The sequence below is a fragment of the Macaca nemestrina genome, chromosome 4, assembly GCF_043159975.1.
Source record: "Macaca nemestrina isolate mMacNem1 chromosome 4, mMacNem.hap1, whole genome shotgun sequence".
NCBI lineage: Eukaryota > Metazoa > Chordata > Mammalia > Primates > Cercopithecidae > Macaca > Macaca nemestrina.
In genome coordinates, this window is record NC_092128.1 from 129,528,769 (window position 1) to 129,544,895 (window position 16,127).

The 16,127-nt window shown below is 37.0% G+C and overlaps 1 protein-coding gene and 1 pseudogene across 13 annotated transcripts in view; both read left to right on the top strand.

Annotated features, from left to right (window-relative positions):
- The first annotated feature begins 13,139 nt into the window (after positions 1 to 13,139).
- The window catches only part of LOC139362897 (uncharacterized), a 96,436-nt gene continuing 93,448 nt past the window's right edge, over positions 13,140 to 16,127 (top strand). For 7 of the 13 annotated variants that reach the window (XR_011622463.1, XM_071095251.1, XM_071095249.1 and 4 more), the window contains exons 1-3: positions 13,140 to 13,298; positions 14,590 to 14,697; positions 15,721 to 15,821. Coding sequence is in view for 6 of the 13 variants with exons in the window: in XM_071095251.1 (XP_070951352.1) it covers positions 13,213 to 13,298; positions 14,590 to 14,697; positions 15,721 to 15,821 (295 nt within the window). In the remaining 7 variants the exon portion in view is untranslated. Of the gene's footprint in view, positions 13,299 to 14,589; positions 14,698 to 14,759; positions 14,989 to 15,720; positions 15,822 to 16,127 lie in introns of all 13 variants that reach the window. The other 6 variants (XR_011622466.1, XR_011622474.1, XR_011622472.1 and 3 more) reach the window with 2 other exon arrangements.
- On the top strand, positions 13,559 to 14,156 carry LOC139362494 (14-3-3 protein epsilon pseudogene; annotated as a pseudogene).

The following is a 16,127-nucleotide window of genomic DNA, read 5'->3' on the forward strand; positions in this document are numbered from 1 at the left end:
AAACAGATCTTTCAAAATAATCTACTCAGACAAAAATAAGGAGAGAAGAATAAAAGAGAATGAACAAAGACTTTGAGATGTTTGGGACTAAATATAATGACTAAACTTACAAATTATCCATATTTTTGAGGGGTAAAAAACATCAACATTTTGGAAAACCTATTTAAGAAAATAATTGAAAACAAAGTTTAAGAAAACTTCCCATGTCTAGCAACAGAGTTAGACATCCATATACAGGAAGCCCAGCAATCACCAGAAAAATACATTGCAAAAGGGGCTTCATCATGGCATATGATAATCTGAATATCTCAAGTCAAAGTGAAAGAAATAATTCTAAAATCAGTAAAAGAACAGCATCTAGTCATTTATAAAGGAAACCACACTGGCCAGAAGAGAATGGGGTGGCGCTTTTAAAGTTGAAAGAAAAAGAAACTGCCTGCAAAAAATTTTACATTAAGCTAGATTAACCTTCAAAAATGAAGAAGACATAAAGTCTTACCCTGACAAATAAATGCTGGGGAAACTGATTACCACTAGACTGGGCCTACAAGAGATGTTCAAAGGATTTCTAATATAAAAACAAAAGATTGATATTCACCGTCATTACAACATGTCAAAGTATAAAACAGGTCTTAAAAACAGAAAATAAAATCACAACATGACAGAATTTTATCAAACACAAATATAAATAGATAAAAGAAAAAATAAAACAACTAGAAAACAACATGACAGAAACAAAACCTTACATATCAATATTAATCTTGAATACAAATCAATTAAATTCTGCATTATGTGGTATAGATTTAGGAGATGGATAAGAAAAGTTGATCCAATACTATGTTGCCTACAAGAATTTCATCTTACCTGTAAGGCACATACAGACTAAAAGTAAACGGAGGTATATATTAACACAAACAGAAACCAAAAGCAAGCAGGAGTATCTATACTTATATCAACTAAAACAGACTTTAAACAAAAAACAGTAACACAAAGGATAAAGGTAATCATCCAATAATAAAGAATCAATTCAGCAAGAGGACATAACAGTTCTAAATATATATGCACCCAACATCAAAGCACCCAGATTTAAAAAATAAATATTACTAAACCTATAGAAAGAGATAGACAGTAATACAATAATAGTAGAGAAAATAAAATTCTACTCACAGCATTAGAGAGATCATTGAAATAGAAAAGTTAGAAAATAAATATTGGACTTAAATTGGACTTTAGACCCATGACCTAAAAGACATCTACAGAACATGCTTCTCACTCAACCACAGAATATACACCCATCATCAAAACATAGAACATTCTGCAACATAGATCATGTAGTAAGCAATAAAACAAGTCACAACAAAGTACCCTCAAAAATCAAAATGATATTATATCAACTACCTTTTTAGACCACAATAGAATAAAACTACAAATCAATATCAAGAGGAATTTCAGAAACTATAAAATTATAAAGAAATTAAACAACATACTCTTAAACAGTCACAATGTCAATTGAGAAAATAAGATGGTCAGCCGGGAGTGGTGGCTCACACCTGTAACACCAGCACTTTGGGAGGCTGAAGCAGGTGGATCACCTGAAGTCAGGAGTTTGAGACTAGCCTGGGAAAAATGGCAAAACCCTGTGTCTACCAAAAATACCAAAAAAAAACTGGGTGTGGTGGTGTTCACCTGTGGACCCAGCTACTCGTGAGGCTGAGGAGGGAGGATCGCTTGAGCCTGGGAGGTGAAGGTTGCAGTGAGCCAAGATTGTGCCACTGCACTCCAGCCTGGGTGACAGAGTGAGACCCCCATCTCAAGTAAAAAATTAAGATGAAAAGTAAAAATTTGTAGGAACAAATTGGAAATAGAAACGCAATATAATAAAAGCTGTGAGACGCCGCAAAAATAGTACTAAGCAGTTTATAGCACTAAATGCCTGCATCAAAAAAGTAGAAAGCTTACATGTTAAGGACCTAACATCACACTTCAGGAAACTAGAAAATTAATAACAAACCAAATTCCAAGTTAGAAGAAGAAAAAAATAACAAAAATAAGAACAGAATCAAATGAAATAAAGACCAAAAGCAATATAAATTATCAGCAGAATAAAGGGTTAATTCTTCAAAAAGACAAAATTGACAAATTGCTAGCTAGACTAACTGCAAAAACAAGAGAGATCTAAATAAACAAAATCAGAAATAAAAGAATAGACATTACAATGGATGCAACAGTAATAAAAAAGATCATTGTGTTTCTATACACAAACAATGATCCAACTGAGAACCAAATCAAGAAGGCAATCTCATTTACAGTAGCTACAAAAATAAATAAAATACATAGGAACATATGGGAGATCTCTACAGGTAAATTATAAAACACATTGATTAGGCAAAATGTAAATGCCACAAAAAGGAAAACAGCTCATGCTCATGGATCTAAAGAATTAATATTGGTAAAATAACCATACTGCCCAAAGCAATCTACAGACTTACTGCAATCTCTATCAAAATATCTGCATTATTTTTTACAGAATTAGATGAAAACTACCATAAAATTCATAAGAAAGGGGCCCAAAGAGCCAAAGCAATCCTAAGCAAAAAGAACAAAGCTTGTGGCATCACTTACCTGACTTCAAATTATACTGCAACACAATAGTAACCAAATCGGCATGGTACTGGTATAAAAACAGACATGTAGATTAAGGAAACAGAATAGAAAACCCAGAAATAAAGTCATATATCTTCAGTCAACTGATATTTGACTAAACTGATTAGAACATACACCAGAGGAAGAATACCCTGTTTAATAAATAGTGCTGAGAAAATTGGATTACCATATACAGAAGAATAAAAACAGACCCCTATCACTCACCAGATACAAAAATCAACTCAAGATGAATTAAAGTAAGACCCAAAGCTATAAAATACTAAAAGAAGATATAAGAAAAATTCTTCTGGGCATTGGTTTGTGCAAAGTATTCATGACTAAAACCTCAAACATGCAATAAACAAAAGTAAAGGAAAATAGACAAATGGGACTCAAACTAAAAAATTTTGGCACAGAAAAAAAAAAATCAACAGGTTAAATAGTCAACCTGCAGAATAAAAGAATGTATTTGTAAACTATGTGCCAACATGGAACTAATATTCAGAATTTACAATAAACAACTCAAATCATCACAGTAATAAAAGCAAAGAATTGCATTGAAAAATGGGCAAATAACTAGGCATTTTTCAAAAAAGGCAACAAATAGCCAACATTCATATTTTAAAAATGCTCAATATCACTAATTAGCAGAGAAACAGAAAGTAATACCACAATGAGATATTACATTAGCCATAGTGGCTACTATTAAAAAGAAAAACACATAATAAACGTTGGCAAAGATGTGGAGAAAGGGGAACACTCTATACACCGTCAGCAGAAACATATAAATTAACGCAACCTCTGTACAAAACAATATGGAAATTTTTCAAATAACTAAGAACAATTTGATTTGAAATCTCATCACTGGGGATCTACCCATAAAAAGAATTTATTATATTAAAGTGATAGATACATTGGCACGTTTATTGTATCATACAAGAGCAAACCATATATACAATAAGAGTTTAATATCCAAAATATATAAGAAATTCAAAGCAAAGGCAAATATAATAATAATGATGATAATCCAACTGAAAAATAGAAGACTGACAAAATATTTTGCCAACAAATATATACAAATGACCAATAGGTATACAAAAGAGTGCTCAATATCACCTACCATCAGGCAGTTGCAAATGAAAACAATGATGAGCCATCACTTCAAATCTACGAGGATTGCAAAAATCAGAAAGAAAAAACAGAGAAATAACAGGCAATGTTTGTCATTGATGTTCCTGAGATTCCTGAAACAAATCTTAATAACACCACTGCTCTCACACATTTCAGACATGATGGAAAAAGAAAACTTTAAAAATGATTTAACACGCAGTTCCTCAAAAATAAAGATATTCTTGTATCCCCCCCTCAATGCCATGGAAGAGCAGGCATATCATGCAGTACCTTATAAGCCATAAAGAAGACTCTGACTCTCATGGTAATCTCAAAGGAAAATCACAGAATGGGAAGTCGAGTCCTTAGGGAATTTAAGGGTATGGGACAGAAGATGCTCCTATTTGAGAGCAAGAGGAAAAAGTGGCTTTTTAGGAAACATTTCCATTGAAGCAGAGTGTCCCATATCACATTTTAAGGTCTGGCATTCTTTTTGACCTTTGTACCTCTGGTCTGTGTTATCTGCTTCATTCATGCCTACCTACCTGAATATTTGACTACTGTCTCATGTCTCTTCACATTCCAGGGCTCTTTTATTTGCTCAAGGCAGGAGATCAGATGAGGGTTAGAGACAGCAAGACCTATTTTGTTGGAAAAAGTAACATGACTTGCTGGGATTCTCCAATCACCAACCTAGTACTGTGTTCAGTAGAGAGGAGAGAATATTATGAAAGATTCTAGAAAATTAATTTCAAAATACTGTTTTATGACAGAACCTTTAGAATATTTAAAACATATTTTACATTTCTGGGTCCTTAGCTCTACTATCCAACACTAATGAATTTAAAATTGGTGATGAATATTGGATTTCAATATTTGGGCAACAATATTTTATGCCACTGAATTTCTAGATTTCTGCTAACATAGAGTAAAGCATGCAGATTAGCTCAAGAAAGGGGAAGGTTTCTGTTAAGATAACATCTTGAAGATTTTTTTATTCCAAAAAACCTTCAAGTTTTCCTTGAAAGTACTGGCCTAAAAAGTAATTTAAGCAGACCAAAAACTCCCAAAATCATTCTCAAAGGGAGAAAATAGAAACCTTAAGGTGTATTAGGAATTCTGGGGAAAAATTATTCTCACCTAGGGAAACCAGGTTTCTGTAGTTTTCTAACATCACATCCCTACGCAAATTCCACTGAGCAGGATTCAGACATTCCCACTCCTTCTAAAATATGGCCACATCCTTCAATGTTAGCAGTTTCTAAAACACACACACACACACACACACACACACACACACACACACACACACACACACATTTAGCAAGTGGCCACAGACAGAATTCTTAATTTGACTGTAGGTGTTTGAGAGTTAAGAGAGTTGACTCTGTTTTACATGAGAGACTTGAATTACCCAAGAAGATACTGTTTAATACAGAAAGATTCTCTAATGTATTCCCTCATTCTGAGGAAAGAGAATGAAATAAGATCCACAAAGCCAGTGTAGGTACTATAGTTTTCTGAATGATGCAGCATACAATTCATGGCATAAACACAAGCATATACAGTTTTGAGTGCTATATTTACATTATACAGAGTAAGTTGTATATAGTTCTCATATGGAGAAGTCACAATAAGTTAGAAGGTACCTCTCATATGTTAATGTGTATATCAGTAAACTGGAGATTTTGTTAAAATGCGTATTCTAATTCAAGAGACCTGGGATGAGACTTGAGTTTCTGCATTGCTAACAAACTCATCAATGGTGCCAATGATTCTAGCTAAGAAAAATATTTTGTACAACATCTAGTAAGTGACAGAACCTGGATTTTATACCAGTGAATAAAACCGGTAAACAAAGATGACAACCTTCATTTTCTGAAGCAAGGTAGAAACAAAGAGAAACTAATAAGAAGGGGGCACTTCCAGGTTAAATGTGATTGTTTATGCACATTGATCAGAAAGTCTCTCCAAGATACCCGCTAATGATAGAGTTCAAAGAAAAAGTAACTTTGTGGTGGAGGAATCCTTTAGAGAGCACCTTAACCAAGTGAATAAAACTATCAGGACAAATTGGTATCAGGTGCTGATACATATAGGAGGATTCAACATGACTTCTGCAAGGTTACTGGCCAAAAAACTTAAACCGTAATCGGAATCTAATCATAAAAAACATCAGTTTTATGTAAAATTCAAGCCACATATGTTTCCCATGTTTTGTGATTTCTAATAATGTATTTAAATACTCTCTCTTTAGCATCCTAGAAGACACATTTGTAAAAATTAATCCTTTTTCCTGTCTTCCAAATTATCCCAGGCAATTAATTCTATCCTTTTTAAGTGTGCATTTAAAAGTTATGTTCTTCATAAAGCTGATGGAGCATCCAGATGAAACATAAACAGTGTACTTTTCTACTCACTGATATCTGAGGACCCAGCACCATCCTCAAAAAGAATGTTTTATATCCCCACCTGCCCAGACTGATTTGTCAACAAAGGCAATACTTTCAATGTTTCAGAGTATAAATTCAAGGTGAGAATTATTTGTGATATGTAAGAAGCCTGGATGGAGAGAATGAAGATAAGGCTCTGGTATAGAGGGGAGAGTTATTTTAAAGAGGTCCTTTCACTATCATGAGAAGAAAAGGAAAAAGGTAGTTAAAATAATCTTGTTAGGCAGAAACATCAGAAGTAGAAATGGAAATGACTGCAATTCTAGAGACATGACATTCTAGAAGAAAAAGTGGACACAGTTTTTCACCTGGGACACACTTATCTGAGAATCGGCCATTTTTTCTCTCTTCTCTGATTCTTTCTCAAGAGAGATTAACCGAACAAATCTCACCTTCATCTTGAGAATGTGTCTGTAAAGGCATCAGGACAAACTTTTTACCTGGTACCACCACACCCACAGGCAGAAGGACCTTAAAGTGCAGAAAACGTTCTCTCCTCCTCTCCTTTGTTGTAGAATTCAGAAACAATGACCAGCTAAATAAAGATGAAATTGTGACTTTCTCATTTTTCTGCCCTTTGGTACTCTCCCTTGCCACAGACTCCACTGGTTTCTGTTACAGCAATGGGAATACGGGCTAAACTGACCTGCCCACTACCAAACCCAAGCAGAGCAGCCTCTGTGATCTCCCTTCAGGAAAAAAGCTTAACTCAACTCTCCTGAAAGGATTTGGGAGCCAGTATGCTTTACCCTGGCTTCACCTTGGAATCACATGAGACAATTAATTAAAACGACATGAACGATTCCACCCAGAACAACAGGTAGAATCAGTGGCAACGGCACAGGTGACGGCATTTCTTCAAACTGGCCAGACGCTCTTAAATGGAAGTTTAGGGTGAGAGTCACTTAGCTAAGCATTGCCTCTCCAGCTTTCATGTGCATATAAATTATTTGGTATTCCAGATCTCACTGTAAGAAAATGCGATTCTGTTGGTTTGGAAGGGAGCTCGTTAGTTAGCTTTTTTTTTTTTTTTTTTTTTGAGACAGAGTCTCGCTGTGACGTGCAGACTGCAGTGCAGTGGTGCGATCTGGGCTCACTGCAAGCTCCACCTCCTGGGTTCACGCCATTCTCCTGCCTCAACCTCCCGAGTAGCTGGGACTACAGGCGCCCAATACCATGCCCAGCTAATTTTTTTGTATTTTTAGTAGAGACAGAGTTTTACCATATTGGCCAGGCTGGTCTTGAACTCCTGACCTCATGATCCACCCGCCTCGGCCTCCCAGAGTGCTGGGATTACCGGCATGAGTCACCGCGCCCAGCCTTAGTTAGCTTTTTTAAAGTCCCCTGTTAATTCTGATGTTTTTCCCTCTAAACCCATTTTCATTATTACTCAGCTAGAGAAAGGCAAAGGACACAGAGTCCTTTACACCCAACTATCTTATCTTAACACAGGCTCTGTTGGTTCTCAGTGAAGACCACAGATCTTCAACCTTGAATGATCTTACTTTTTTTTTTTTTTTTTTTTGAGATGGAGTCTTGCTCTGTTGCCCAGGCTGGAGTGCAGTGGCACAATCTTGGCTCACTGCAACCTCTGCCTCCCGGGTTCAAGTGATTCTCCTACCTCAGCTTCCCAAGTAACTGGGATTACAGGTACATGCCACCACACCTGGCTGGTTTTTGTATTTTTAGTAGAGACGTATTTCACCATGTTGGTCAGGCTGGTCTGATCTCCTGACCTCATGATCTACCCACTCAGCCTCCCAAAGTGCTGGGACTACAGGCATGAGCCACCATGCCCAGCCCTTTGCCTTTTTTTTTTTTTTTTTTTTTTTTTTTAAGCCTAGGCTTGAAGGCCATGCTGCCAGTCAGGTTGCAGTCACCACTCACAGCTCAAGATGCTCACCTGCCCCAACTTCCTATGGCAGTAGTAGAGGCTGTGCCTGCAGTGGTGTGCGAAGGGGGAAGAGGGGTCTCATTCTCTGTGCCTGAGCCACCACACAGAGATCATGCAGGTGGTGGGAGGGCATTTCACTCTTTATTTGCAGAGCTAAGGACAGTTTTCACACCTGTTGAGAGCAAAATTACTTTTCACGGTCCCCAAGCAGGCAGCTCTTGGACTCTGAAAGTACAATGCTTTGATTTTCTTTTGTCCCAGTTTTGCCTTCTTGGTTCACTGAACTCCCCTCTTTCCCAGGAGCAGCACTCTGTAGGGCTAAACTTCTGGGGAACTGCGTCATTCCTGGGTCCAGCCAGCTCTGGGCCACTGCAGCCCTCCAAGCTGGCACTGGCCAATGTCAGCGGCAGCTCCTGAGATGCAGAGATAGGGGAACTGAGGTTCCCAGGGCTGGAGTCAGTCCCCCGATACCTGCATTTTCCCAGTGGCATCCTGACACAACCACTTGCATCTTGGTGGAAAGTGAGTAACACAGTAGGAGTCCCCAGTCTGGTGCTATGCCCTCAAGAGTTCTTGTAGTCAACAGCCGTGTTAGGGTCAGGGTTCATGAGAACAAAGGAGCTCTCCCACAACTCTGTGGCAGTCCACAGGGGAAATGCAGGCTGGAAACATTCCCCACTTACCTGTCCTCAGCGATGCTGAGGCCCTCCAGGTTCCTAGCAGCTCTCTGCTGAGTTGGCCTCTTGCTTCCTTTTCCTTCGCTTCCTCAGGTTTTCTCTGAGTTCTCAATTAGGTTCTAGTGTTCTTTGACTGATATTCTATTCGAGGTATAATTACCTGTTCACAGTTTATATTGTTCTTTCTAGGGAGAACTGGCATCCAATGTCACTAGTTTACCATCTTGAGCCCCTTTTCTTTTTTAAATATTTTACCTACATGTATGTTTTCACAATTACCATGCAATGTAACAATTACTTGATGTCAGGTTGTACAGATGTGCTATAATTTTCGTTACTGTTGTTACTGAATAACCTGATTTTGTTTCCTTTTTTGCACATTATTTATTTAAAATATTAGGTAGTGGATGAGATACTATCTCAAACCAGTTATAAAGGTTATTATTAAAAAGTTCAAAGATAACAGATGCTGCTGCCAGGCACGGTGGCTCATGCCTGTAATCCCAACACTTCTGGAGGCCGAGGCAGGTGGATCACAAGGTCAAGAGACGGAGACCATCCTGGCCAACATGGTGAAACCCCGTCTCTACTAAAAATACAAAAATTAGCTGGGAGTGGTGGCACACACCTGTAGTCCCAGCTACTAGGGAGGCTGAGGCAGGAGAATCACCTGAACCCTGAAGGCAGAGGTTGCAGCGAGCCGCGATCGTGCCACTAGTTGTACACCAGCCTGGCACTCCAGTCTGGCAATGGAGTGAGGGGGAAAAAAAAGGGGAGGGCTGGGCATGGTAGCTCATGCCTGTAATCCCAGCACTTTGGGAAGCTGAGGTGGGCAGATCGCCTGAGGTCGGGAGTTTGAGACCAGCCTGCCCAACATGGTGAAACCCCGTCTCTACTAAAAACACATAATTAGCCGGGCATGGTAGTGGGCTCCTGTAATTTCAGTTACTTGGGAGACTGAGGCAGGATAATTGCCTCAACCTGGGAGGTGGAGGTTGCAGTGAGCCAAGATTGTGTCATTGCACACCAACCTGGGCAACAAGAGCAAAACTTGGTCACAAAAAAATAAAAAGGTAACAGATGCTGCAAAGGTTGTGGTGGAAGTGGAATACTTCTACGCTGCTGATGGGAATGTAAATTAGTCCAGTCATTGTGGAAAGCACTGTGGTGATTTCTCAAAGAACTACAAACAGAAGCACCATTTGATGGAGGAATTTCATTATTGGGTACATAGCCAAATATAAATTATTGTATCATAAAGACACATGTTCATTGCACCATTATTCACAATAGCAATATCATGGAATCAACCTAAATGCGCATCAACAGAAGACCAGATAAATAGGTACATAGAAGACCAGATAATGTGGTATATACTCCATGGAATACTACGTAACTATAAAGAAGAATGAGATCCAGTAATTTGCAACAACATGAGCTGCAGGTCATTATGATAAGTGAAATAAGCCAGGAAAGGAAATGCAAACATTTTACTATAGGCTGGGAGGGTTACGGGGGTGGTTGGGAAGAAGAGGGGATAGTTAATGAACACAAAAAGTAGTTAGAACAAATGAAAAAGACCTAGTATTTGATAACAACAGGATAACTATAGTCAATAATAATGTAATTGTACATTTTAATTTATCTGAGAGTATAATTGGATTATTTATAACACAAAGAATAAATGCTTGAGAGGATGGATACTTCATTCTCAATGATATAATTATATATTGCATGTCTGTATCAACATCTCATGTATCCCATAAATATATACACAAATAAATATTTTAAAATATTTTTGGCCAGGTGCGGTGGCTGACGCTTGTAATCCCAGAACTTTGGGAGGCCGAGGCAGGCAGGAGTTAGAGACCATCCTGGCTAAAACGGTGAAACCCTGTCTCTACTAAAAATATAAAAAATTAGCCTGGCATGGTGGCATGCACCTGTAGTCCCAGCTACTTGGGAGACTGAGGCAGGAGAATCCCTTGAATCCGGCAGAGATCATGCCACTGCACTCCAACCTGGGCAACAGAGTGAGACTCCGTCTCAAAAAAGAAAAAATTTTGATGAATCGTAATAGTATTTTCATTGTTTTCTTTGTTAGAGGTACAAAATTTATACAAATTTAACAATATAGATTTTTATATTTACTTTAACATTTTACCAAAAAATGGAGTTAATAGTTGAAAATGAAAGACAAAATAATGACTGGAGCCTTGTGATGGGTATTCACGAATTTTTGTATCATTTCTATATCTTTGTTTACATTTTTAATTTCCATAATGAATTTTAAATAAAAAATTTAAAAGTTATTTTTAATAAAAACCTTCAAACACTGAACATTAGCCATGTTAGGTAATTTAAAAAATAGGCAGATATCTTCTCATAAATTATAGTGATGCATTCAGAGATTAGTATCAGATTTCGGTATTGAGATTGGTTTTGAAGAAGCAACGAATGTGCAGCTTTTGCATTAGCGATAGGCTACTCTAACTGTAGAGATGGGCACCATCGACCAACTTTTTGTTAGATTGCTTCTCTGAATATTTTTAATTAATTAATTTTAATTAATTTTTGATTTTTAAAATGAATAGTTTTAATTCTATGATGACATCATAACTTGTTTCTAATAATCTGTGAGTCACAGTAGTCTTCTGTGATGACTTCACTTTTCTAGTCTAGTAAAACCAGATGGTTCCTGTCCATAAATACTCCTTCCAAACAGTTTTCTTTTTACTTACATAACCTCTATAATGTTTTTGGTTGCACTTGTGTCCTCTTGTGATATTTAAAGTATCTTCTTTTTTCTTTAATATTTATTAAATCAGCAGAAATAACTTTGGTGTTAAAAGTCTGTTACTTGGGTTGCCTAAAGTCGGAAACTATTTTAATACTTTTGGCATATTTATTTTTGATAGGCTTTAATGGGATATAATTTATATAATACAAGGATATTTTGATTGTACAATATCAATGTTTTTACTTATTTATTTATGTATTTGAGACGGAGTCTTGCTGTGTCTCCCAGTCTGGAATGCAGTCGCGGGATCTTGGCTCACTGTAACTTCTGCCTCCCAGGTTCAAGCGATTCTCCTGCCTCAGCCTCCTGAGTAGCTGGGACTACAGGCAGGCATCACTACGTCCACCTAATTTTTTTGTACTTCTAATGGAGATGGAAGTCTCATCATGTTGGTCAGGCTGGTCTCAAAATCCTGGCCTCAAATGATCCACATGCCTCAGCCTCCCAAAGTGCTAGGATTAGAGGCATGAGCCACTGTGCCCAGCCTATTTTTAATATTTTAACAGTTACATATTGATAATCACAATAACTTTAAAATATGTTCATCATCCCAGAGTAAAATCTGTCTTGTTTTCATTCACTGTCCACCATCACCCAGGCCTTAGACATCTATTAATTTATTTTCTATCAATGAGCTTTTTATGGACTCTTCTTATATGTGGAATTAGAAATTACATAATCTTTTTGAAAGCTAGTTTGTTTCACTTAGTTTACTGCTTTTGAGGTTTATTTACAATGTAGCATGGATTATTGCTTAATTCCCTTTGATTGCTGAGGATTTTATTGCATAAATGTGACACTTTTTTTTACCAGCTGATGGATATTTGGATGGTATTCCCCTTTGGCTCTTATAAACATTGCTGCTATGAACATTCACATGCAAGTTTTTGTGTGAGTTAGGTTTTCATTTCCTTTGCATACATATGTGGAGAAAAATTTCTAGGCCATGTGGCATTTCTGTGTTTAAAATTTTGCAGAATTGTCAAATTGTTTTACAAAACGACTACATTATTTTATCTTTCCAGCTGCAATGCATAGAAATTCCATACTTTCCACATTTGCTGACACTTGTTATTGTCTGTTATAACCAATATAGAGTGTTCATTGTTATCTCTTTGTCATTTGATTTTTATTTTCCTAGTAGCAAATTACATTGAGCGTATTTTTATGTTCGTATTAGCAGTTTGTATATCTTCTTTGGTAAAACATATATTCAACTCCCTTTACCGTTTTTAATTGGTAATTTGTCCTTTTATTTGACATGTAAGAGTTTTGTTTTGGTTTTGTTTATTCCGGATACTAGAGCCTAAGAAGATATATAATTTGAAATATTGTCTCTCATTATGCAGCTTAGATTATATATTCTTCTTGGTGTTTGAAAGAAATGTTTCTGAATTTGATGAAGTTTATCAGTGTCTTCTTGATCATGCTTTTTTGTTGTATTATTTAAGAAATCATTAGTTGCCAGGGAGCGGTTGCCATAGAGCTGAGCAGTTGCCTGCTTGCGCAGGCGGAAGTCCCGGATTGCGGCGCCACCATTTTTGCTCCCCGGACGTGGGGCGAGAGAGGCTGTGAGAGAGACACTATTTGCTTCCATCCATCGCACAGACCCTGTGGGAGCTGCTGCCGCTATGGATGATCAAGAGGATCTGGTGGCCAGGCGCGGTGGCTCACGCCTGTAATCCCAGCACTTTGGGAGGCCGAGACGGGCGGATCACGAGGTGAGGAGATCGAGACCATCCTGGCTAACACGGTGAAACCCCGTCTCTACTAAAAATACAAAAAATTAGCCGGGCGTGGTGGCGGGCGCTTGTAGTCCCAGCTACTCAGGAGGCTGAGGCAGGAGAATGGCGTGAACCCAGGAGGCAGAGCTTGCAGTGAGCCGAGATCACACCACTGCACTCCAGCCTGGGCGACAGAGCTAGACTCTGTCTCAAAAAAAAAAAAAAAAAAAAAAAGAAAAGAAAAGAAAAAGAAAACAAGAGGATCTGGTACCAGGCAAAGCTGGCCGAGCAGGCTGAGCAATACGACGTGCTCTGGGAACTGAATCCGCAGTATCTTCCAAGAAATGGTGTAGTCAATGAAGAAAGTAGCTGGGATGGATGTGGAGCTGACAGTTGAAGAAAGAAACCTCTTGTCTGTTTCATATAAGAATGTGATTGAAGCTAGAAGAGCCTTCTGGAGAATAATCAGCAGCATTGAACAGAAGAAAACAAGGGAGAAGACAAGCTAAAAATGATTTGGGAATATCAGCAAATGGTTGAGACTGAGCTAAAGTTAATCTGTTGTGACATTCTGGATGTGCTGGACAAAAACCTCATTCCAGCAGCTAACACTGGCGAGTCCAAAGTTTTCTGTTATAAAATGAAAGGGGACTACCACAGGTATCTGGCAGAATTTGCCACAGGAATGGCAGGAAGGAGGCTGTGGACAACAGCCTAGCGGCTTATAAAGCTGATAGTGATATTGCTATGACAGAACTTACCCCCGCGCATCCTATTCGCTTAGGTCTTGCTCTCAATTTTTCCTTATTCTATTACGAAATTCTTTTTTTTTCTTTTCTTTTTTTTTTTTTTTGAGGCGGAGTCTCGCTCTTTCGTCCAGGCTGGACTGCAGTGGCGCTATCTCGGCTCACTGCAAGCTCCGCCTCCCGGGTTCACGCCATTCTCCTACTTCAGCCTCCCGAGTTGCTGGAATTACAAGCATGTGCCACCACGCCTGGCTAACTTTTTTATATTTGTAGTTGAGATGGCATTTCACCATGTTGGCCAGGCTGGTCTTGAACTCCTGACCTCAGGTAATCCACCTGCCTCGGCCTCCTAAAGTGCTGGGATTACAGACATGAGCCACCACACCTGACTGGATCTTAAAATATATTCTATTAATTACATGAATCTATCTTTGATAATAAGAATTTATATCAAAAAATATAAATTGTTTTTCTTTTTAAAGACTGTTTTGTGTATTTGGTATTCTGTGCACATTTATATTGTTTTTTAAATCTTTTTTTAGAGACAGGGCCTCACTCTGCCACTGGGGCTGGAGTGAGGTGGATCAATCAAAGCTCACTGTTACCTCAAACGCATGTGCTCAAGCAATTCCACCACCTCAGCCTCCCAGGTAGGTGGGACTATAGACATGCACTGCCATATCCGGCTAATTTTATTTTTTTATCTTTGTAGATACAGTACCTTCCTATGTTGCCCAGGCTGTTTTTCAACTGCAGGCCTCAAGCAGTCCTCCAACCTCAGCCTCCCAATGCACTGGACTTACAGGCATGAGCCACCAAGCCCAGCTTATCTATATTTGTTTTTGGGAAGAACTTGTCAATTTCCACTAGAACTAGTTAAAAATTTGAAGAGATTTTACTGAATCTGTAGATCAATCTGAGATATCATAATCTTAAAAATGGTAAGTAATTTAAAACTTGATTATTTAATGTATGTTAATTTATTCAATTCTATGATTTCTCTGATTTAAGAAATCGAGTGTAATACATTTGTACTTCTTTTTTAAAACTTTAATATTTCTGTTTATTGCTATTATAAATATAATTTTTAATTTTATTTTCATTGATTTATATCATCTATAACTGCAATTGAATTTTGTTTTCTGATCTTTCATTTTGTGACATTAATTAACTTGTTTATACTTCTAGGGATATTTTATTGAACCCCTTATATATTTTTATATAGAAAATTATACCATCCACAAAAAAAGACAGTTTTGTTATTTTTCAATCTGGAGAATTTTTTTCATTTTTGTTGTATACTTTATTTTGTTGTATAATAACTCTAGTGTTGTGAGTTAGAAAGTACACATTTCTTTTCAATTTTTGAAAGTTTTTTTTAAACAATTGATATTATTTATTAAATATTCATTGAATTTGACACATAAGATGTCAGGCCCTAAACTTTTCTTTGTGGAAATATTTTTAATTAATACTTTACTTGTGACATGATTATTTATATATACATATATTCATATATACTTTTAAATTTTTAGTTGTTACAGATACATAATAGTTGTACATCTTTATGTAATACATATGATAGTTTGATACAAGCATATAATATGTAATAATCAAATCGGGGAATTCAAATATGCATCACCTAAAACATATTTCACTTGTTTTTGTTACAGACATTCTCTGGGAAGCATATCATTTCTTAATTTTACTTTCATAATTTGTGACTACCAATTTATTCCTATTTTGTGGTATTCTATATGTAATAAACATTTAGGTAAGTAACATAAAAATAGAAATAATAATGTAGAATAAGTCTTTTGTCCAATAAATAACCCAAAGATTGCTTTGTTGTAAGATAGAGAATATAACTATATTTTATCCTTAATGCTTATACTTATTATTTGAGGCAATAAAAATCTCAATCTAATCCAAATTAGTAAAATTGACATGTAATTTTGGCTTTTATCAAGAGGGCAGATTGCATTGACCCCATAAATTTCATAAAAATTTTTTAAAGACAGGAAATTAATTTTAATAATAATTAATGTAAAACAATATTGTATTTGAATGATAATATGGA